Source organism: Camarhynchus parvulus, chromosome 2 (assembly GCF_901933205.1).
Source record: "Camarhynchus parvulus chromosome 2, STF_HiC, whole genome shotgun sequence".
Lineage (NCBI taxonomy): Eukaryota > Metazoa > Chordata > Aves > Passeriformes > Thraupidae > Camarhynchus > Camarhynchus parvulus.
This window is the reverse complement of record NC_044572.1, coordinates 19,402,810-19,428,182: the sequence shown is the minus strand read 5'-3', so window position 1 is coordinate 19,428,182 and position 25,373 is coordinate 19,402,810. Positions and strand designations below refer to the sequence as shown.

Below are 25,373 nucleotides of genomic sequence, written 5' to 3'. Positions count from 1 at the left end.
CACTGTTTTGATGAAAACAATATATTATTAAAGTGATGTTCATATAATTGACTTAAAAGCATCAACATGACACAAATGTACTAATCCTGGATTTCAACTGGGCTTTTTTGGATGTTTGTGAGCGTTAAATGTTCAGTAAATTCCTGGGCTTCTAGTAAATTCTCCATGGGTTTTGAAAGATGGCATCTTATTTTTTTATTAGTCTACCCAATCTTACCCATTTCAAAATACTCTAGAATCAATGGTTATTGTTAAAAGATCATCTGTTTCCTGCAGCTGTAATTTTTTGGCAACTCACATATTTCAAAGTTCATATGAAATATATGCAAGAAATACCTGGTTTGTATTGCTAGCCCTGAGGTTTTCCATCTGTTTGGTGGTAAGATTGCTTAGATTGAGGCCATTTGGTTTGCCTTCATAGCACCAATATGTTGTCTTAAATGTGCTCTTGTGCATTCTCCAAGTGTTTCAGAATTCCACTTGTTGCTTTGAGTGATTTTTTTTCTAGAGTTGCTAGAGCTCTGGTAACTATCGTTTATTTGAATTTCAGTGCTTTTGCCAAGAAGGGTTGGAGCAGGTCATCCTTCAGGTCCCCTTTCAGCCTGTTATTCTGTGATTCTCTGATTCATGCAAATAAGAATCAGAAAGTAGAAAAGTTTAAATATCTAGTGACAATATGAGATTTGGTGTCCTTTTTTTTTGTTTGTTTTTTGGTTTTGCTTGGTTTGGGTTTTTTGTTCTGCTTTGTTTTGTTATTTTAATCTGTTTGGCATGTACAGTGTGACTTTCTCTTCAAAATGCAACTCTCAGTTATTCTTCTTATAGTAAGAAACTCTAATAAGTGATGCAACCAATTGTCCAGACTTCAAGAAATCTCTTTTCTCTTCTGTTCTCTCTCTGCTATAAAACACTTGTGAGCCTTCAGGCTCATTTTTGTGCCTGTGTTATAGCTATGCACCTTTAATGAAGCAGAAATAATAACATTCCTCTGTCCTTCACTAGCAAGCTAGACAGGATCTGGGATTTTCTGTTAGCAGCAGTCATACCTTCACCTAAGACAGATGTCTTGGAAAAGGATTGCTGCAAGATGTTCTTACTGGATCAGTGTTGTAGAAACAAGAAACTTCTGGTATGCCCACATACATGGCTTTCCTTTTCTTATAAAAGACATGATGATGCAAGGTCTGCTTGGAGTTTTTTCTGAATGTTAGGTGCAGGTTGCAGTCTTCATCTATGAAAATGCAGTTTATTTGCATTTTGAATCCAAGTTCATGTAAGGTTTACTCTGCTTAGGACAATGGAGCTCAATTGTACTTGATCAAAAGAGTGCGCACTAAAAGCTTTGGTTATCTCCTGTAGTTGAAAACTTTCTAAAGAAAAATAAAAACTTCTAAAGACTGCACAAAATTTCCTGCCTTCAAGGCCTAGAGGAGTGGAGTTGGATACTAGTTATATATGCATTCTGACATTAAAATGGTGACATTTTCAGGAGACTTCTATTCCTGGTTATGAGATGCACTGCACTCCCTGTTATTATCTAGTCCTGTGCAAATTTGATCTAATATGGGTAATAGAAGTTACTGCTCTAATTTGAAAGTATCTGGCATACATTTTGCACAAAAGAAAATTATGATGCAGAGTGTCAGGTAGTTGAAAACATTATTCATTTAGGAAAAGAGAAATAAATGAGCCACTCCTTTACCACAAGTGGTTCCTAGAATTGCAGGGAGGTATGACATCTAATTCATGGATAAACAATTTCTGATCTAGAATGCACAGGCTGCTTGCTCTCATTACATTATTGGCAGCTTCCTCCAAAACCCCATTGCTTTTGTGGATAGGAGTTATTAATGTTCTGTGCATTTATCTTGAGACAGAAAACTAGAATTTGCAAATGGAATCATGTGCTTTTAGCTACTGCTGAATCTTTGAACTCATCCCCTCTCATGTGTTATTCCTGTCCTGAATGGAATTTCCAAACATTACTTTAAAGCTATTGCACATAACTAAGGAAAGAGATTTTTTTAAGTGGTAATAGTAATGTATTAATGATCTGTAAATCTTTTGACAAAAGATTTTTCTAAATATTTTAGAACTTTACAACTAATATATTCCATCAGAATTACTTGGGGAATGGGTTTTGAGACTGAGATTTCTAGACAACTACACTCTAGATTTGCAGCCTTTACTCCTTTACCACTATCTTAGCTTTTCATCTAAATGAGCAAAATTAAATAAAATTGCCAATCACTGATCAGACACAAGTTGTCTGAAAAGAACAAACAAGTCATTTATCATTTTAGACTTGGTCCTAGTCCTTATATGCCTTGCTAGGAATTTATTTACTTTGCAGTGCTGAATCCATTGCTTTCTGAGGAAGTCCTCCCATCTGGAGCCATTTCTCTTGCTGCTGAGTCACATTATCAGGTGCCCCATTACCTCCAGTAAGATTACTTGTGGAAGTGCTCACTAGCATGACTAAAAGATGCACAAGATTTCTACTGTCTTTTTGGTGCTATTTTATTTTAGCATCACAGTTCATCAAAAATTACAGTGATGCATGGCAAATCCAAGGGGTCTTCATGGCATTGTCATTGAAAGTCCCCCAGTTGGAGCACCATGTGAGAAATACAGCAAACAGGTTGCCAGTAGCTTCATCAAACATCCCACAGGGGCTCTGTCTTGGCTCTTGTCTTTATCTAGAAGAGTCTACCTTTAAAATAACTGTGATTATACATTTAAGGCAGATACAACTAGGGAGTTTTATGTCCAATGCACTTTAGGTAAATTTTACCTTTTATTTCTTATTTATTCAAACAGTCTGAGAGTCCCTTTTTTCACTTTCTTCCTGCTCCCAAATTAGGTTTGCTGTCTCATAAACCTGGTGTTGACCACCAAGACAGGATCCTGGCAGAGGTTTGTGGAATACCAAAGGAGTTGCTCTGCCCAATCTTCTGCATTCTGTTGTTTTCCCCAATAGAAAGCAACCTGAAATTTAAAAGTTCTCTCCAAAATTTTAAAAAAAAATAGAAAAGGAGCAGAACTATCAGAAAAGACAAAGACGTCAGAATATCTTTCAGAAGAGTTAATTGTTAGGACAAGGAGCTGTATGGTCAAGTTTTCAAAATGTGAAAACAATTTGAAATATAACAAGGTCCTATAGCAAGTAAATTATTTACCTATTTAGCAAATTACTTCTTTTACAGTGCATGTGCCTTCCATTTTAAAGGTCACTTTGCTTACACCAACACTATTCTAGCAAATGGTCGGTATGTCAGGAAACATCAGCTGGCATGAAAATTTTACTGGTGTACATCTACTACATATGAAATACATTCTGGCAAATGAGCCAGCAGAACAGAGGAATAAGGAAGAATTTTGGCAAAGGCATACTTTTTATGTATTAGTAGTGAATACTCATTTCTTATGTTCTAAGTTTCACCGAAGTTCAATTCTCAAGTTTCACTTCTTACTAAACAAAATGACTATTCTATATAGTCTTTTCCCATTAATGCTTAGAGCTAATATTCCTTAGTGTAATATTTGGTTTCTTTTTTTATCCATGATTAATATAGAACACATTAGGCAATGGTTCCATAGGTCTTGTTAATTGTTTAGGATATTTTTCTTAATATCTTTAGAGAAGGCTCACTTTGTTCATTTAAATAGTAATGACTCTCTATTTATGTAGTCATCCAGAAACCATTATTAAAGTTATAATATTTGCTCAAAATTGCCCAATATATGAGTTTGGAAAATAATTCTAAAAGAGGCTTGTAGTAGAATGAATTTCTATTCTAAGAAGGAGACAGAATTAAATTAAAATTATTAAATGCTAGCACTTAAATAAAACTGATGCCCCGGCTAGGCATGAAAGAAAATATTCTGTTTTCAGTAACAAGAATCCAAACCTTGCTATTGTTTCCTGAAAACTATTAAAAAAAAAGCCAAAAAATAACCCAAAGAAACAATTACAAAAAAAAAACCACAAAAATGCAAAACCACAAAAAACTAAATATCAAAAAATCCCATAGTGCTATTTTTGCCTTTTTATTGTTATCAAAAATATGGACATGGAAATGATTTTTTATTTTTGAGGTGGTCAATTTACACAAATTGAAATTCCTGATTTTTATGCAGTTTAGCCTGTGGGCTTATTAATTACTACTTAGGAAACTGGCAATGAAAACCCTAAATAAACACTATATTGTGTTCCTAATTATTATTTCGCAACATACTTTGACTCTTTGACTCACTTTTGAAGTGGGGCAGTAATTGCAACCTGCTTACCACCTCCTTCAGAATAAGTTAAGAGGCTGTGATTTTATCATTTTTTGAAGAATAGGATTCTGATATGACCTTACAGTTGAAAAGAATAAAATTTGAGAAGTCCTATGAAAAATGCTGTCTAGATTACAGATCCCATTGATACACAGAACTCGGCACAAATTGTAAATTCCCTTCTCCTTACTGTTGAAGTATACAATCCAAAATATAGACATTAATGGCCTCAGTGCTAGCGTGGGAAGTTTATTCATAAACTGCTGATTTGTACAACACAAAAGATCACATTTTCTGTGGTAGAGTTAACAGATGGTTTAGAATTATTCTAGCTAAAAGCCATTCTAAGAAGGTAATGCTGTAAAATCCTTGCCAACCATTAGCAATCACTTGCAGGTTCCTAGCTCTCTGCTCAACCATTTAACATGTCAGCCTGTTATGACTTATCTTGCCATTCAGGTGAGAAATCCAGAACAGCAGCTCTCTGCTTTCTATCTATGTTTTGCTGTAATATTCCATAAGTTATTTTAATATTTACTACAAGCTTTCTGTCGAAAGGGAATGTTTCCTAATCAGATAGCATATGGTAAAAGCTCATTTTATCTTGACATCTTATGCAAAAGATTTCACCTGTAATATGGCACTCAGTACACACATTACCAACTTCTTTTTCCACTCCTTAAAAATTAATATACGTTTTTGTGAATACAGGTATAATGGCACTGTAGTTTTTCAGAATAAGAGTGTTCCTAGGTTGTGGATTGCCTTCTACTTTGGCTGCATTTCTGACTGCATTATTGTTTCACACAAGCTGCCCTTCAGTTTGAAGAGCTGACTATACTAATTTAAATTTTCTTTTTTGATCTTACAGAAGCTCTTGCTTCTAAGCCTTGTTTCTGAAACATGTATCCAAACTGTTGGCTGCTGCTTCTGCTAGACTGGACCCTACTACTTTCTTATTTGTTTTAGAAATTATTTTGAATGTTCCTTGCTCTCAGTAGAATCCCTGGCACTAGAGTATTGACACCTGCAGGGATTTTGGCAAAATCCATTGTTACTTCTGCTTCAAGTTTTTCTAATTTCTCTTGAAGTTTTTCAATATATTTTCTGTTCAACTTGGCTACTGCATCCTGTTTTAATATCACATATCACTGAGTCATTCATAATTTTATTAACTTTCAAGATCTGAACCAGGTTGTAATGAAAATAAATTTATTTTTTAAAAATAAAATTAAAATAAAATAAAATAAAATAAAATAAAATAAAATAAAATAAAATAAAATAAAATACCCAAACCCCTGACTTGCGGCATTAGTACTGCAAGAAATCATCACTCCTTCCCAGAAGCAAAACAAAACCAAACCAAACAAAACAAAAAAAATTAAATAGCTTGCTTTTTTCATAATTTTTGAGGGAAAGATGCAAATTTTACAGTAATTCAAAAATTTATGATAAACATGTGAAAAGGCACTAGACTAAAAAGAAAGGAGTCTCATTCAGAAAGGTCAGAGTGCAACTTCTCCTGATTTACATTCACATGATACAAATGAGTACAATCCTTTTCATGCATCAGACACAATTTATGCATTAAGATGACAATTTTGCCAGCATCTTTTGTCACAAACCTACTAATTCCAATTCCAAATACACTCTGTGTCCTTTCTTCAACTGCTGTGTTTCCTCTCTAACTTTGAAGAGAAAGTCATTGCATCCTCCTCATCAGTGCTATTTCTAACTTAACTTTCAATAGGTTGTATAGAATATCCTCCTCAAAATCCTTTAAGACAGTTTCTTTGATAGTTAACGTAAGCTTTTCTTTCCAGTGTTCTGAGACTATGAATAATTCCCTTATTTTGTTTAAGCTTTCATGCTGCAGAAAATTTATAGACTTAGTTCTGAACTTAGTGAGTCTTTTATTTTGAAGAATTTGAAAATATGGCTTTCGGCCTTCTTCTGTCATATTATCCAATAACTGCATCTGAGCTCAGCTGATATAAGCCAAATTTAACCTGATGTATTTCTAGCAGTATTTCCAAGCCAGTTTTCTTTTTCGTGTCACTTTGACAACATGCCACAAGCCTTTTTTATACCACACCAGATCGTGTGTGCAAGAACCCTGAAAAAAACAGTCACTAAATTAAGTAAAAAGAATGGATATTTATGACAATGTTTAATTCACCAGAACTTACTTACCTGTGTAATTGGGAAAAAGCAAAACCAAAAGGTATTTTGGGAGCAAGGAGAACTACTGATCCTTAACTCAAATGCCAGAAATCATGCTATTAATTATCATGTAGACAGAACTGAGTCCTTAAGTCACTGGATGAATACCCAGCTTTTTACTTAAGCATTTTTCTGCTATGTGAAAAATACTGGCCAACTATATAATTTTTGTAGTTTTACACAAGTAAAGCCATAGCAAGCTATTGGGTTACCTAAACTAATACCTTGTATCTCAGTATCTTACACTTGATCCAGTTCCATCTGCCTTCAGCCTAGAAACTTCTGGTTAACTGAAAGGCATCTTTGAAAAGTAAGATATCCAAATATAAGATATGTGAAAACAGCTGCTGGCAGAAAGTCATAGAAAGCTGTGGCTTATTCTACTCCTAAGGTACCTGCCTGAAGTTTCCAACTGCTCTGGAAACTGCTTGTATCTTTCTGTGCTAGAATAAAAGACTCTAGTCCCTGAGTAATTTTTGCCTTTTGTAGTACTTGTTTGTGGTAATCTAATGAGCTTTTCAGCATTTCATCCAGAAGTCAAATAGAAAGAACATTTATAACACTTCTGTTAATGGCATTTGAGAACTGGAGCAATTTACAAAATATTTTTATGACACTTTTAATCTTCCTTCTCTTAATCTTTAGCATCTTTTTAAGAAATATATCCTTTCAAAGTCTGTGTGATATATCAGCAATGATCTAATTTTCAGGTGCAAGTAAAATGGTCACCCCACATCTAGGCTATATTTCACTGTTTGTGTGACCAAATATATCAATTAAGTTTTCTTGCTGAGATGTCCCCTCTCACAGCTGGAATTGTTCATCCGCTACAATACTGAGATTCCTTCTAGGACTGCTGCTTCCTACACCAAGGTCCCCAAACTCTACCTTACACTCTTTTTTGTCTGTATTATTATCCTTGCATTTTTTGCAATGTCTAACCTTGTTAATTGATCCAGGCATTTCATTATTTTTACTCTGCTAGTGCCATCTGGAGAACTGCTAGACAGCAAATTTATGTTTCCTACTCAGTTTTGGATAGAACTTTTGAATGCTGTAAAGGCACATAGTCAGTCTGAGCTGCTCCTTTAGTGATGGCTGCTTTTTTGTGACAAGTCAATCTATTAAACTATATTAATATTGAAGAAATGCTACAAGTCACTAAATCAAACATCTCAAAAACTTTCTGTCCTATTATATCTATATAGAAGTATCAGCCAAAGCTGCAATCTTGTCCCAATGGAATCAAACCTGGCATTTGTTTTCATGCAGCCATGTTACCCAGTGTCAATAGTTCTGTAACATAAAGCTGGAATGGTCTTTGACTATCTACATATTTTTATTCCTTCCTCTAAATATTGGCAATTGAGCATCTTGAGTTTTCCATGTTTACCACAACACTGTTTTCCTGCTATTCAAGATAATACATATCGTTATTATTCTGTCAGAACTCTTTACAGATAAAAATTCACAGTGTTTTCAGTGCAAGTTAACTTAACCATAAGTTTTTAAATGTTCATCCCAAGCTGAACTTTCTCAGTTTTTGTGTTCAACAGTAGACAGGAGGTATTGCCTCCTCATCCTTGAGTGTACTGGCACATCATCTCACTTTTTCTTCAGTTGAGGGAAATAAATTACTGGAAATTACTATGCTTTTCTGCTTTGTCACTGACAATTTTTCTACCTCTAAGGGTTCATGTGAAAACAATGCAAAGAAAATTGAGATAAAATACAAAGTAAAACCAGTAATTTCTATCTTCAAATAATTCTTGGTTCTATTGTGCTATGTTGTATAAAATATTTATTTAGGACTTTTAAGTTACACTGGTTAAGTGTTCATTTTGGCAGAGCTTTTTATTTTTAATCTTTTTTTTCTAGTTCAATATTTCAATGATGTCTTCCTGTTTTGTCTTTTAGATTCCTGTTGCTGTGACACAGATAAGTTCAACCAACCACCCAGTGAAAGTGGGACTTTCAGATGCATTTGTGGTCGTGCACAGGATCCAGCAAATTCCCAGTATGTCGAATTGTAGTGATGCTAATGGTTTGGAGACTGAGAAATTAGTATAAGCTCATTCTATCAAGTTTGTGATTAGCTGCACAACAAATCACTTAGCTAATTTCAGCTTGTTAATTCAAGTGTAATTTTATTTGCTTGATAATTCCCAATATGGCTTTTTCTGTCATTGTTTCTTTTGAGCTGATAAATTAAGTAAATAAAATTAAATGGCCAGTCAAATAATGTCAAATTAAACTCTCAACTGGCTCAATTTGATTTTCCATAAGATTCTTTATCTGGAACATGCTTTCATATGCATAGTAAAGAAGAAGCAATCTGTTCAGAAAAAAAGTCTGTATCCAAAAATATCTGGGCTGGAAGCTCTTGACACTTTATTCTGTATTTCAAATTCATGTACACATTTTAGTGAGAGGAAAAAAGAGGAGTTGTAGTTATTAAATAACATCTTGAGCTCACATAATCATGGCAGCAGCATTGCAGGTGGAATTTAGTTTTGTCTGGCTCCAGTTATACTTTGCATGGGTTCACTGAAAACAAATAGGAAATCAAGTGTGACTTTCTCAATGCTCTAATGTATTATGTACAGAACCCTTTGAGGTTGTTAAGCCATTAGAGAATATGCTCACTTTTCAAATCTACTGGGTTTACTTCTATATTTAGAGAAAATTTACTAAGATCAGTTTTCGATGAAGCCCTAATAGCAGGGTGCAGATGAAAGGCGCTGTGCTTGGACCAGGCTCCTAGGGCTGACTCCAGGCATATTCTCCTAAAGTGAACTCTGGCAGACGTGTGGTGCTCACAGGGACTGACCTGATCCAGCCCAGCTTTCAGACCGACAGCAGATGGGGCTGACACTGAAAAATCCAGCGCTATTGGCCTCTCAGCTCATCCTATCTCCTCGTCACATATAAAAAAGTCTTTAGCACCAGGGAGCATCAATGCTATGTCTTGCATGTCCTGTTTTGGGGAATATGGAAAATTTCAGTAATATTTGTTACTTGTGAGGTCAGAGTAGTGTGAAGCATGTAGCATGCCAAGATTTCACTTAAGAGACAAGAAATTTCTTTCTGAAGTGTGATAAGGTAGGTGTGCCTATGTTTGCATGGATTGATTTTGAGTGTTAAAGAGCAAATGAAACTAGGTGACAAATTTCAGTAATGTGAGTGATATTTGCAAGTAAATTATCTGAATATTTCTGAATCTTCAGTTTCTAAGAGCTCAAAATATGGATTCAGGGGGAAATTAGGTTAATTGACTCTGCAAACAGTTTATGAGACTAGACACAAAGAAATTCCATCCAAGAGATGCAACAGAATGATATCTTTTGACATCAGGCCTCCATAATAAAACAACACTAAAGCACTTGTATTAGATTTACGTCTTTTGTATGGAAAATATATGGTAGATGTGAGTCTTTATTCAAGTCTGAATGTTTCTTTTTGCAGAAATATTTCAGACAAGCACTTGTTTTACTACCAATAAATACTACTGGTTTTGATCAATGCAGAGTTACTTACTAGGCTTCTGGTTTTAGCATATCTATATTTTTTTTCCACATGACACTTTCTGCTAACAGAAGTGAGACTATAATGTGGGTAAGGAGTATAAAATGTGCCACTGCTACAGTAGTTTTGAGAGCATTATTAATGTATTGCTGTTTACAATGCATTGCTCTTGCCCCTAACTACCAGTTCTGTGGATGGTGGTAATTCATGATTATTTTTGTTAGATTGCAGCTTACACTAGAGCTAATATTAATCAAAGGAACCATCATTTCACTGTAGATTTTCCTGAAGCTGAATTGTGCTCAATGAAATAGGTTTGTATTGATGTGTACAGGCAATATAATAGCACCTTGACAGAGCTGGTAAATAATGTTGGCCCATAGAAAGCCAGTATCAGATGCTCTTAAAATATGCATGTTCTTGAATTCTTGTTTTTCAGAGGTATTAAATCAGCTATGGCTCTAGTCAATTACTGAAAAAATGATATGGTAGAATTGTTATTTTACTTTATTTGTTGGCTTCTTAAGACAATGGAAGAATATAAATTGTTGCTTGTCCCAAGAGAAAGCAAAGTATAGCTAGTAGCTTTAGCTTGACACTTTGTCAAAGATTTTTCCATCAAAAGAACCCAGTCTCCCTTCATGTTCATGGCTAGTTATTAAAAAAGAAAAAAGGCCAAAATCTTCCCCCTCAAATAATGCAAATAAACCACCCCAAACTCTACTGCTTCTTGTTTGAGCTCTGTCAATTGTTTTTGTGTATAATGTGCATTTGAAAAGGAAAGAGACACTAAGAGCAACACAGGCCTGTTTGAGTAAATATATCCCCACAATTTATAAAAATGCTGAAAATCTTTGGTGCCTTCTGTGTGCTCAGTATTGTAAAATTTCAATATAATGGACCTAGTTTATTAAAGTAATTTCAGAAGATTTAAACCTAACTATTTATCAGATTTTTTTCAGATATACAGTCCAAAAGGTTGGTAATAACTCTTTTAATACTTCTGAAAGATCAGTTCAAAAGCCAGGCAAACCTATTTCATTCTGGGAAGAGAAAACATGCCTTTTGATCAGCCATTTCATTTCAAAAGTGCATTTTAATGAGTGCTGAAAAGTCTTGAAGAGCCAAGGGCTAAAAGGAAAGATTTTCTGAACTTTTTTAGAAGGAGGAACTTGAGAATATTATACCTATTTTTATTAATATACTTCTTCATATAAAGACTTTGCAGTAATACCCCTTTTATCTGCCCCTAAAAGCACACAGGCAAATACACTTGTTCACCTTATCTTTTAAAGAGTTAGAGCATGGAGATGGGAGATTTTTGGCAGGTGGCTTTATACCTGTTTGGGTTTTTGGTTTTTTTTTTTTTTTTTTTTTTAATAAATATTTCCTTGATCTGCTACTACCTCTTGCTTATAGAACATGTCTTTATATTCTACTTATATTATTGCAGATTAGCAACTATTTTATATCTAGATAGGGATATGCCTGTATATACTATAGAGCTGTTTTGGAATGATTGGTAATATGTTAAGGGAAGTAAATTTCTGATTTACACCAAGGTTAACCTGATAATTCAGAGATTTTTATGACAAAATGGCAAACTAGGTCCTGTGATTAATTTCAGAGGAAAAGTTTCAGCTCTTTTCAGGTAATTCAAATGAAGTTCCAGGCTCTGAAACTCTGGTTCTGATGTGTAAACAAGAGTGACCATCATGATTTCTTCTTCTTCAGACAGGCTGAACACTTGCACACCAACTATTTTTCCTTTTGTAACAAACACAGTGAGAGTTTCATGGATGTCTTCCAGCAAGACACATGATTGGTGATGACAAAGCTGGGAGCTTTACATTTTCCTCCAGCAAGAATTTTTTGAACACCTTCACTACTTCAGGACCTTTGTTCCTTGCCCACCTTCTCCAAACAGCTCCCCTTCATTTCTTGTTTATTTCTCTGCCATCCTTGTTATTCTGTTCTTGGTCCTTCTTTCTCTTGCCCATGGTGTCCTTTGCTCTCCCTTCTGCAGACTCCCAAGGTCTGTCTTTAACTCCATGACCATCTTTCCCTCTGTTTTTCCTCTCATTCAGGGTTACTGTGTTTCTCTCCCTTGTTTCAGAGCTCTTCCCTATTGTCTTTCAATTAGCTTTTTGTTGTGCAAGAAGAAGAAATGAAAAAGCATTTCCTGCAACCCACTTCTGTATTTTAGCAATGAAAACCCCACCAAAGAGCCTTCCCATATTGTGTTTGTTTTCCACAAAACCATGAAATACACTGGGAAATGAGAGAGTGCCAGATTCAGGGGATCTACACAAGTGAATTACAGTCTTGCACTAAGAGAAAATGGGTAGTAGGTCTGTCTCCACAATGAGACCTACTTCCCTGTGATTTTGGCATCTAGTGTATTAGATGCAGCTCTTTTAGGAAATCCATGCCTTGACAACTTAACATTTAATCACACTGAAATTATTCAACAACACTGTGTACAGAAATGAAATTGTAGCTGAGCTATGTGTTAGTAATATTCCAGTTTCAGTGCAATTAGTGTCACTCAATATGTAGTGTAACTCAAGCATATAATTGAGTGACAACTCTGCATGTTGTAAATGTTTGCTCAAGATGTCTCACCACTTTGTTTACAGCAGTGAAGCCCCTGAAAGAACCTCAGGATTACCTTCCTGAAGGGAAAAACTAGCCATTTAAGCTCTGATATCTATTATATGAAGGTGCAACATCACTTGGGAAATCAAGTCTGATTTCTTGCTGCCTTACTGGCAGTGTTATCGTTTACCTCTGTGCAAGATGGACCCCAAAGTTATCACTCTAAAGTTACAGTATTTGTTCTGCTTTTCACTAGTGTAACTAATCCCACAGAGCCAGCTGCTCCAGCCATGAATGTTTGTCTGCTGGTCCAGAAAGGTTTATCCAGGCAGCTGGGTTCCTTGCACTAGATGTCTGATTCAGGAGCATGCTGTTGATGTTTGGTAGCATGACAATATTGCCAGGACTGGTACAAGTTGGTCAAAGTTTAAAATATTTTCATAACTGGCCACAGACAGATCTCAGAGTGACGCAGTTTGGTGCATGGTGGGATTAGGAAATAAAGCAAGTTTTTCACACCTAGCTCTTGTACTAGGAGCACTTTAGCTGGCAACAGGTATTGGGGCAAATCTGGAACGATGTGGAGAGTTTCAAAGTAAATCATATGTGGTAGGAGCAGAGCATTGCAGCAGAACAGCTCTTGGTACATTGTTCATAAAGATGTTTTCAGAGCCTACTTCACTGGTTTGCTTGTTCACAGATTTGAGGTGCAGCTCCCAGGTTTAAAAGGATATTTTTAGTAATTTTTGTGAGAATGATAAAATTAATACAATTAGGGAATCTGAATTTTTTATCTAGATTTAGATGTGTGTTATATTCAGAGGAGCGATTTTGGAGGTGTTTGGATTACAGGCATTGGATTTTAGTCCCAGTGTCAGTGCCTCAAGAATTAATTAGTAAATATTGATAAGTTTAGCAATATAAGGCTATAAAGAACAGATTCTGATTCCTTTACCTTTTGTGGTGACAGCAATCAGCTATACCAGGTTGACAGGTTTTATTCAACCTGTGATGTTAAACAACATCTCTGTCAAGCAAAGTCAGTGGCTGTATAACACAGCTGCTGTGCCCCTCCCTTCTCTATGCCTTATATTTTCCGCAAATTGCTTGCAGCTTGTTGGATATGTTTCATGAATTGTTTACTTCAAATTGACTTCTGCATAATCAAATGAACCCTCTTACCATTTGTGTTTTCTCTATCAGCAAGACTTAAAACAGAAAGTACAGCTGTATGAATACATATGGCCTTGTTTAGCAGTTATTTCTGGGTATATGGCCAATCCAAATTCCCTTGAAATCTTTCACTGGAAAAGGTCTTTATTTGTGCGAACATATAATTTAAAAACTCAGAATGACTTCTCCAGTATTTTCACATTTCACTGTATTGCAGGTCTTAGCTGAGGAATGGTGTATGAGGAAAAGCAATGATTATGTAATGGAAAAGATACAGAGAGATTATGCATCTGTCAGCCACATATTTAGAATAGTTTGTTATGAACTACTGACACTTCAAACATGTTAAGAAATCATTGGTGCTCTCCTGGCACTGCTCCCTCTCCAGAGTACTCTCCCTATTGAGTATCTTTAGTCAACTCTTGCAGTTATGTTTCAAAGAATACTTATATATAGAATTATTAGGTTTAATACTACTGTGATAAAACTACATAGAATTATTTTGTCACAGCAGAGTCTTGCACATCTATAATTTACCAATTTGTTGCTTAATCCCTTGAAAGAATTCTTTCAAATGGCCTTCTGACCCCCATGTTATCTCTCTCAGTCAATGGGGAATGTGTTCTTACCTCAAGTAGCTGGCATTTTCTTCAGGTTTTTCTGCTGGGACTGTACCTTTGGCCTGTGTTCAAAGATAGCACAAGTACATGCCATGAAAACAAACCAAAAAACAATCTGAACCATGCTGTGAATTAAACAAAATGTTAAACCTAATAGCATTTAGTTTAAAAGTGTGTTTGAGAAACCCAGACTTGTAGAAATGTAAAATGTTTTCATGACTAGGAAAAGAATATACACATATTTTCTGAAATGCAGAACTGGGAACGGTACTTCAAAAGCATAGAAAAGTCCTTTTCCTTTCTTCTTTTCCTTGCTAGACCTGATGTAACATTTCTGTATAGCAAAATACCTGCACATGATGCTTGAATATTGTTCTGTTACTGCATCAAATTATTTCACTAATTCTTATCATGTTAAGGTCTGTACTGAGGCATACATGAGCTCATAAGCTCCTTGTGATTCTGCACTAGTACTTTTTTGTTAAAGAGCTAAATAGACAGCATAAGACAAAGAACAAATTCCACCTGAGGGAAATGCAATGAGCAGGAAGGTGTGAAGAGGTTAGGGGGAAAGCATGGGGGAAGAGTATTTATTTTCCTGTTTATACTGTTGAGTTTAGGGTTTTTTTAACCTATTTTATTAAGGGAAACCAGCTCACAATTCAAAATAGGGAGAAAAAAGTGCATTTCAAAGATCTAAGCGTGGCATGTTTAAGTCATACTTTCAAAAGAATCTAGGCCTGCATGTTTTTCTAGCCTGGTCAGGCAGATAAATTTGAATGCTCACAATTCCAACCACCTGTCTGCAAGAATATACAAAGATGTTAGAGGGTGACTATGCAAATACCTCTCAGTGCTTAAGTTTCTTACATTAGATAGGTGCCTCATATGCAAACTTACCACCTGTGGTTGACACAGTCATCTTTCTGAAGAAAAAGATCAAATTTGAATCTGTCAGACAGTGGGATTTAATGGAATAAACAGTCATGCTGAAATATGCATGATTAGAAAATTTTTTTTTATACAATACATTTAATTCTCTTAAAAGTAGTGGTTTTCAGAAATTTCATGCACTGGGTGAGGTAAAAGTGTCTATGACTGGAATCTCTGATTCTTACTGAGTCTTTGGAAAGCCAGAAGCTCCTTATTTCTTGATTTCTTGTAAGCCCTGTGAGAAACCTGTAAGGAGAGATTCAGCATTAACAGGATTACAGTATACTAGTCTGTACCAGTACTGATGAGATGCAGTTCAAATAAAGTGTCGACACCCAGCATTTTAATTGATGTATTCACATTCACTTGCTTTTTTTTTTTTTTTTTTGATTGAATGTTAAAGATTTCTGTGGAAACAAATTAAATTACAGCCTTCAGCATTGGCAGGAGCTGATTTCAAAGATATTTTACAATCACTCTGATTGGGCTTTTAGGAGACTGACCATCCTGTGAGCATAAACCTCTTGCAGCTGGCAAGAGATTGTCCCTATTCCCACAGATAATTAGCTTGGTCTTGAAAACTCTTTCTCTCCAGTGGGTCTGAAGGACATGGCTAAGGCATTTATTGAGGTAAACTTTGGCACCTGCCCATATCTGTCTTTTAGCTAGTCAGAGTGACTTTGTAGGTAGCACACAAAACTTGTTCAATTATAGGTTCATTTCATAGTGAAAGAGGATTCTGATATCAGGAGGGGTGAACTCATAGCAAAGCTTCAAATAAATTGCAAGAAGTGGTTGGCAATGGTGCTGATTTGGAGCTAAATAGAAACATTATTGTCTGAAAGTGAGATACTGCCTACTTGTCCCTGAGAGCTAATGAGGTAAGAGAGGCCAGAGAAGCTGCTTCCTCAAGCAACAAGGTGTGCCCTAATCTATATGGGACTGGCAGCATAGAAGAGGTCCAAAGACTGAGTTTATGACCGTCTACAAGTCCCTTTTCTTCTGTTACATGTAGACTTAGACTGGCCATTGGCATGGGTAATCTGTTAGTCCTTTGTATGTAACTTTTAATTCCTCTCTGGAATGACTGCAGAGGGTCAGTGATTGTATTTAGCTCTGATTTCAGACCTTCAAAAAGAACATAAATATGAAACCAGCACCCCAGAAAGCTGTCATTTTTGTGTCAGATTAGAAATATACAAGTTGCCAGTCTATATTTTGACTTCATATATAAAATCTGGAATTTTCAGAACGCATTAGAGGATATTGTTCTGGGAAGCAGTGTGATGGCTGTCACAAGGGGTCTTGGGTGAAGGAAGAGATGAGATGGTTGACTCCATTATCAGAAGGCTTGATTTATTATTTTATTATATATACATCTATTATAACTATACTAAAAGAAAAGGAAAGGAGAGTTTCCAGAACCTGCTACCTAACCTAAGAATAGAAAAGTAAAGAATGAAAACAAAGGAGCTCTCTCCGACTCTGTCGGAGAGAATTCAGTCCTGGATTGGCCACTAACTACAAACATCCCAGATGGGCCAATCCAGGTGGACCTGTTGCATTCCACAGCAGCAGATAACCTATTGTTTATGTCTGGTTCTGAACTCCTCAGCTTCAGTAGGAGAAATCCTGAGAGAGGATTTTACATAAAAGAAATGTCTGTGACAAAGCAGTGTGTGATTTTTTCACATTTATCTTGTGCTTGGGTCTTATAGATGCTTGTGAGTTCAAAGCCCTTCAGAACAGTACATTGACTATATTGAATTTCTGCTTTGAGAAACAGGTGCAGTCAGCCTGTGTAAAGATCATGCACAATGGCTGTTTAGGAAGATTGTCTTCTCTAATATGTTACAATATGAAAATATACTCTAGTACACTTAGATATGTGCCATCTTGTAGGTACCCAATTTGATTAAGCAATTAAATAAGTTTTGTTTGCACATTTTGGCAAGAACTGATAAAGTGATCATATAAAGTGTTTCTCTCAAATCTGTAAGCTGACAAAAATGTCTTAGGAAAGCAAGCATTTGAAATACACCCTAAAATGTCTGACAGTATAATCTCTAGAATTTCTCCCCAGATCAATGACTAAGATGCTTGAGAGCACACTCAGCATTTTCATAATTCCTTTCCAGGAGAAGTACCTTTTCTGTCAGCTCTGAGGGTTTTTCCACTGAAAAAATTCTCTATCTTTACATGTTATTTTGTGATATGCAAAGTTTAAAATATATTCTTGAGAAAAATAGTTGCCATATGTGCATCTAAGAAACAGTGTGCATTCATTACATCCACTATTTTTCACAATCTGCAAAATAGTGGATGTAAAATAAGAAAATTTGATTTATTTTTTTTCTTTCCTGTTAGATGTCCGCAGAAGAACAATTTATGAATACCACAGGGTGGAGCTACAGATGTCAAAGATTACCAATCTCTCAGCTGTTGAAATGATACCACTTCCAAGTAAGTAAAATATTACATAAGCAGGAGCCAGATCTAGAAAGCATCTATCTCCCTCTCCCTCCCAGCAACACATACGCGATTTCAAACATTTTGTTTTATCTGTGGACTTGGAATCACAAACAGATTCATTTATCCTCTCCTAGATTCCCAAATGGATGATGCATTATCCAGTCCCTTCTCATGTATCTCAAGTTAGTTTATAGGTACATAGCTCCCAGCGGGTTTTGAATGAAATTTGTGCCAAATCATTTTTTCAGAAGAATGATTATATTGCCTTTAAATACATTTCCTCAAGAGAAAAAGAAAGAACAGTTTTCATGCTTGCAATGCAAACAGGAATTCTTCTGTGTACTGTGCATCACATTGCAAAGGCATATCCCCAAACAAATGGCTCCAAGTACTTTGCAGTTCATCTGGCTCTTTTTTTCAAAGGTAAAACTACATTGTTTAGAAATTTTGGGGTTTAAAATGCCAGCTGTACTACTGTAAGAAGAGTAGAAACATCTATTTCTCCTTTTTTTTTAAATTCAGGTTTAGTTCTTGCGCATTTTTCTGTCAGTCTCATTATCTGCTTATGTCTGAATGTTTACAACACCAAAGAACAGCCAGAGAAGGAAGAGATTTAAAGAAATACTTAATATTGAGCAAAAAGATAAAAATTTAGGAACAAAGCTGAATGAACACGTGGAAGTAGGAGTACATTTACAAACGGGATACAAATGGAATACCACAGATGAAATGTACTTTTGTGTGTATGCAATTGTGCAAAGCATTGTAACAGGCTGGGTTCAGGGTCTTATTTTAGACATGGTTGAACTTGTTGACTTCCTAAATATGTATTATCAGAAGACATATTCTTCTTCTGTGCTTTTCTGTGAAACATATATGAGACTAATTAAATAATTCATGTTTATCTACATCCCAGCTTGTCTCCAGTTTACCAGCTGTGGTCCCTGTGTCACTGCCCAGATTGGTTTCAACTGCAGCTGGTGCAGTAAACTCCAAAGGTAGAGAAAATAATTTCTTTTCTTTCTTTGTGTGTGGGTATGGAGCTGTGCTCAAAGGCTATCTAAAACCATTGCCTACAGGTTATTCAGCATTAGAAGTTGTTACATTTGGGTTTATATATATGCATTCACACGAACATAAATCTCAAGTGTGATCACTAGCAACTCATCATTGTTACATTTCACTTCAACAATTATGCACGAATAGTCAAAACAGTTGACTCAGGAGTTAAGCCCTTGTTCTTGTTTCTTCAGTCATACTTTAAAATCCTTTTGAAGCAGAAAAAGAAGGAGATGTCATTATGAAATCATATTTTCTCCCTACATCATTTGCTTCATCAAAAATAATTTAACCCCATGGAGATGTAAGGTGTTAATATAGCTCTAAAAACTTCCTTGTTAGCAGCAGGGAGACCAACACATCCAAACAGTCAGAGTCCTTTCCTTTTTAACCTGTTGTTACACTTGGTGGGTGCGTTGGGTCTCCTCAGGCTCTCAGTGACACATGGACCAGGACAGCCAAGTCCCTGGCAGGAGTGATTTAGACTGTGGAGCAGCTGAAGCACAGCCAGCAAAATGGAAGCACTGCAACTGCAGCTTCTCAAAAAGTTTTTCACTCACTGACCTTCACTGACCATAATGATGAATTTCATGCCAGTTCTCTGAAATAAAATGCAGTATCATTATGTACATTCGTTGTTGCTGTGCTCTTCAGCTCTAGTGCTGGTGTTTAGAAATACTTTGGATGAAACTGATGTATACTGAAACAAGAAAAGGTAATTAACATTCTAAAATAGTGCAATATTTTGACACCATGTTGAAGAACTGGTAAATAGCTGAATAACACAGCACAGAATTAGAAAAGTGGCATCATTTTTATTATGTTTTCTTAAGCTGCAACTCCTGTAGTAAGTCACCTAAAAAGTAACTCTGTTCCCAATTTGCCTTGCAAAAACGTTTCTAGTGGAATTAGAGCTAAGACTAATCAAGTAATATAAAACATAGAAAATATATTGAAGTGTAGTACTACTTCTAGAAAATTGTTCCAAGAAAGCATGAACAGCTCTTGGTTGCTTTAACCAAATCCTTTCTTTCAGCATTGCTTCATTCTCCTTCCATCAATAGATGCTGTAGCACCCAGTTTCTGTTGGCTTTGGTTTGAGCAGGGCCTGTTGCTTTGTGGCTAGTGTTCTTATTGTTTGGATAAACTCTCTTATAAAATCCAGACCTCTTATAAAGAACAGGTGCAGAAACCTTCAGATCCTTTTTGTTTCCCTCTAGTTTCCAAACACCTGAATTTCCTGAGTTCTGACCTTGCTGAGAAATATGTTTTGCTCACTGAGGCACAAATTCACTGTGGAGAACTAAGTTTTATCCTTCTGCAGGAGCAGAACCACTCATGCAGCCACACTGTGTTTCCTTCTGCTCATTTTGGAGCATTTGTGGCTGTCCCCTCACAACTGGCAAGGTGTAATTTACTGCTGAAAAATGCACAGTCTGAACACATCTATTTCTATTCAATTAAAGTTTGAATGAAGAAAAACTTGCCTTTTTTGCATGTGGAGATCAAAGATGAGCCTGCTGTGAGGTAGTCCTGCACTGTTTCCCTAAAACAGCTGTCTCCACTCTGTAGCATGGTTGTGCTTTTGAGAAGATGCAGCAGGTAAACTGAGTAGTTTTATTGCTATTAATTAGGCCATTGCTGACAGTAGTGAGACTGTCACTTCATGCAGGCTGTCTTTGGGCATTGTTTGACCACCAGCAAAAGCAGGAACTGGAGAGGATTCCTTAGAAAACGGATGGATACTGAAAAGGAAACTAAGAATATGCTTCTACATGGGAATTTCAGTAGTATTAAAAAGTCATACCATACAATTTTTATATGTCAGAATGAGCAGTAGTCATTCAGGCTTTAGAAAATGGAGAATTGTGTATAGATTCATAAAATAGCTCAGAATGGAAATTCCAGACTAACCTCCCACTCAAAGCAGGGCCAGCTGTTAGATCAGACTGGTTTCTTCTCTGTTCATCTAGGACAACCACAGAGGCTGTAGTCCAGTCCCCAGAACACCTTATACAGGATTTTACACCTAATCTGTTCGTTTGCTCTTTCCTCTAGAAACATGGCTTTGGTGAATGTCTGCATCAGGCCTCATCTTTCTTGGCCACTCATCTCCACTTTCTGAAATGAGCAATTTCAACTATTTAGTCTCTGTGGAGAAAGAGATCTGAAATAATAAATGGTTAAATATTCTGTGAAAAGAGGCAACTTGCTTTCCAAAATGTAAAACTGCATATTTATTTGGTTACACTGCAGGATTATTGGGATGAGGAATCATTCTGTCTCAGCTTTGAAAATTTTCTACGAATTCTGCATCCTCTCTCTGGACTTGTAGTCTATTGCCTCTCTTCCTTTACCTTGCACTTTCTCAGCATGACTAATCATTTTCAAGAGATAAAAAATTAAAAAATCTTATTCCATTCTCAAAGGCAATGTCTGGTTCAAAGAAGAGTGCTCAGAGTCATTTGCTTCAGTACCACATTGTGGGTTTTTTCCCCTCAAAAATAAATGTGCTCTGTTAAAACATTCTTTTTGCATGTGATAAAGAAGCATTTCCTCAACAGGAAAATCTAATAGCCTGGTTAAAAATCATAAAGGATGGAAAGTTGTTAATTCCTACCTCACAGTCCTTCAGCTTTTTCTATATGTCACTGCTCTTCACTCACCAGTCTTGTAAATCAATGGAGACTTTTATCTCCTGTTATGATATACATTGCTCTGCTGCAGTAGAATAAAATCAGACTGAAAAACCAAGGGCAAAGAATTCCATGAAGTATTAACTTAGACATTTCAGAAGTGCCTAAAGGACAAAGAAATTAATATTTACAGTCCACTTTCAAATGTGTGCTCATAGGGTTTTTTGAAGTAGGAGGAATGCTTAGGAGCAATGCCTGAGTAATGCTTCTCAGTTGCAAATCTGACTGGACACACTGGTCTGTAGGCAGATCCCAGAGGGGGGAAGCCAATTAGCCTTTGTTGCAAAGGCCTGAAGAAGGCTTTGAACTGGCAGTGGTGGGTTTTCAATGTACCAATAATCTCCCGACAGACCTAGCACTCAGATTTGTGCAGGGGGAGGATGCCTGTTTGCTTCTGAGGGCACTGATAGGTAGTGAGACTCAGATATGCCTGTGAACACACAGAGATGTTTCTGTGGTGCTACAGTAGTACTGTGGTGCTCTAAAGTGAGATATTCCCAAGCAGACAGACTTCCATGTGGGTAACAAACCTACATATATCCATTGGGGAACAAAACCTTTTTTCTTAGGTACTTATTACCCCATTTAGCCAGAGAAATGTTACTACCAGGAGCACCATCTTGCATTTAATTTCTTTCCTTGCGTTAGATTTAATCCATATATTGAATCATTCACACAGCAAAGTACAGTTTTGGGGGGAAAAACCGCAACACTTTATGTAAAACCTTTTAACTACGCAAGGAAAACTGACCAGTGTGACCATTGCAGAAAAACTTTACTCCCCCATTTGGGCAATCTCCGTTGGAATGCAAATTGCTTTATTGCTTATTATTCCTACAGCAGTGGGTTGTTTCCTACCTGTATCTTCAACGCAGCTGCTGTGCAAGCTCTGCAATGGTTGGAGAGGCAGGTTCATTTTGGATGTGACTGAGGGCCAAATCCTCTATTCCTGCACTCTCTACAAGCTTAAATCACCATTAGCTCCTTCATAGGGGGTCATCAAACCATCCTGTCTGAAATCCAATATGATGTGTGTCACACAATTTTACCATGACTGAAGCAAAGGCACATCATTTTCCTTTGACTCCAGCAGATGGAGGATCCCCATAGGAGCTAATTTCTGTTGGAACAATGTATATTTCATAACTGTTTCACAAGTAAAACTCTTCAAAGGAGATTAACTATAAATATGTAAGCTAAGATGGTATTCTAACTTTCTCCAACTCAAGTATCCATGTCTATAAAATGCCTGAAACACTTTAGCGGCCGTCCCATGGAGGTCTCCAGTGGCTGAAACGTGGATCATTTGCCCTTCATTATCTCTAACTTCCTGACATGTAAAAATTGGGAGAATTCATTAATGTTAAATTTGTTTATATCATTTTCTTATGCATCTGAAAATGTTTATATACTCTAGGCACTTAGTATAGCCTGCGCATTAGAGATGTCATTTTCTAGAAAAGTTTTTGAAAGTTTTAAGACCACCTTGATGTTATTTTATAGCTTCAGTTTGTAAAACTTGCTTGCATATACTGAAATAATGAGTTCCCTTGAAAATATTTCAAGTTGATTGTCCAATAAATAAAGATTCCCTAGATATTGATGTTTTTATTTTGATTAACTTCAGGAAAGTGTCACATTTGGGCAGTGAAATGAAATTGATATTTCAGAGCACATTCTTGCAATCTGTGCATCCTGAGACTCGGGCTATCAATGTCTCATGCTTCACTTCATCAGTACAGGACAAAAGCACCTCCCAGTACCTGCAACATCAGTCAAGTTTGGTGTGGTACCATCTCCCCTACACAGAAGATAAGGGAACTGCAGGGCTGTAGTACTAAGGGCAGGGGCTGCAAACAGTTTAGATGATAGCTTTACTCTGCTCTCACTGTTGGAACATATATTCAAGTTTTTAATCCTCAAAACTGTCTGCCTCATGCCAAGGGTACCCAAAAGGCTAACAGCTGGATCCTCAAGGATGCTTTGCTGGCAGACTCACTTGGGTTTTCAAGGGAAGCTACACCGAATAGGAGAGCAGTACTAAAAGCAACTTTTTACCAAATTCTGTACTTAAGTATCTAGGACCAAAAAATTTCTAAGGCTCCAACACTTTGTATGAGAAAAAAATCTTCAGGTGAGTCTAAGCAGGGCTGAGCAGTGAAATGCCCCATAGGAGCCCCACAAAGCTTCTCTACTCAGTAAGGGTGACACTGCCTTGACAGGACAGTCTGTCAGTGATCAGAGAACCCCCAGAGGTACAGGAGAGAAGTGAACACTGGTCCTCTGAAAACAAGTCACCCCTGAAGAATGGCCCATTAGTTGTGGAGGTGTGTAAGGCTGAGCACTTCCCTGCACGTCTCCAGCTCAGACCAGCTCCACTCTCCTCAGTCACTGGCTGCCTGGAGACTCAGGATTAGCTCCTGGCACTGCTCTCCAGGCAGCCCTGCTGGGGACTTCCCTTGGTCTGAAAAATCTGACATTTTGCACTCTTATCCTTAAGAGTCTCTGTTTTCCACAGTATGGTTTGAATAATGTGTTTTGAAATCATGCCAGTTTATGGTATTGACCCACAAAGTGCAAACCCCCTGTTTGAAAAGTGCCCTGTACAAATTCCAGGACTGAGTGCAGTGATGAGGCAGGGCACTCCATGGACTTTAGGGAGTCATACTGCCCTTGTGTGCATGCACAGCTCCCAAAGCTTCTTTCACTCTTAAAGCAATTCTGAGGTAAAAAATATTGAAATAATCCCACTTGTGGTGTATTTCACTTCAGTGCTGAGTCCTGTGTGCCAACAATAGCTCTAGTTGTGTAAATGAACAGATTATAGCTGGGGTTTATAGAATGTGTTATGAGCAAAGTGAAAAATCAGAAATGTGTCTGGGAATAGTAGCAATAATTGATTTAAGGCTTGATACTTCTCATCTTTTATTATGATAATCACTATTCCCATCTAAGCAGGTAATAAAGAAACAAGTTGTTTTGCATTCCATGCTGATTAGCTGGAAAGCAGGGAAGGAAGCCTCTTTAAGCACCTGCATTTTTTAAGAAAACATGTAACAGTTGAAATATGAAGTGACAGTTTTCCATGTGCCCTTATAGTAACTGAGAAAAAAGAATTCTTTTTACTTGTGTTCTGAACTTCTGGATAAGTTTGAAATGTCTTGTTTGTTCTTCTTCCTTTAGAAGGAAATTGGAAATATGTTTAGTTAATTTTCAAATGTGAGTTCATGTCTGGAAATTTTTAGTATCAGGTAGAGGAAAAGGATAATGTTTTTTTGTTTGTTGGCCTGTATATCCCAATTGGCAAGACCTGTTCTCATTTTAAAAAGTGTTGACTCAAACATTGTAGTATTTATAAGTAACAGTTTTATGTAACCTAAAATATTTATCAGTTGAGCATAGCACCTTCCCTACAGAATTTATAAAATCATAAACATAATTACTATGCTGTCTGACTAGAGAAGCCTCTGGATTTATGAAAGCAAATAATTAAATCCAAATAAGAAACACATAGCTTATTGTTTGATATTTACATTTTCCTCAGCTTTTACACCACAACAAGGATTGTAGATTCCACTGAAGAGCAGGGAAAGGCAAATCACATCCCTCAGCTTTGTGTCACCTGCAAACCTGCTGAGGGTGCCCTTGATCCCATTGTCTGTGCCATGGATGAAGACATTAAGCAGTGCTGGTCCCAGTACAGACCCCTGAGGAATCTCTTGTCACCAATCTCTGTTGGGACATGGATCCTTTGGCCACTACTTTATAGATGCAAACATCTCACCAGTTCCTC

General features: G+C 36.6%; 1 protein-coding gene across 1 annotated transcript in view; it reads left to right on the top strand.

Annotated features, from left to right (window-relative positions):
* PLXDC2 (plexin domain containing 2) overlaps positions 1 to 25,373 on the top strand; it is a 252,555-nt gene that overhangs the window by 183,255 nt on the left and 43,927 nt on the right. The window contains exons 7-9 of the mRNA XM_030971900.1: positions 8,422 to 8,521; positions 17,721 to 17,816; positions 18,742 to 18,823. Coding sequence (XP_030827760.1) covers positions 8,422 to 8,521; positions 17,721 to 17,816; positions 18,742 to 18,823 — 278 coding nt within the window. The remainder of the gene's footprint in view (positions 1 to 8,421; positions 8,522 to 17,720; positions 17,817 to 18,741; positions 18,824 to 25,373) is intronic.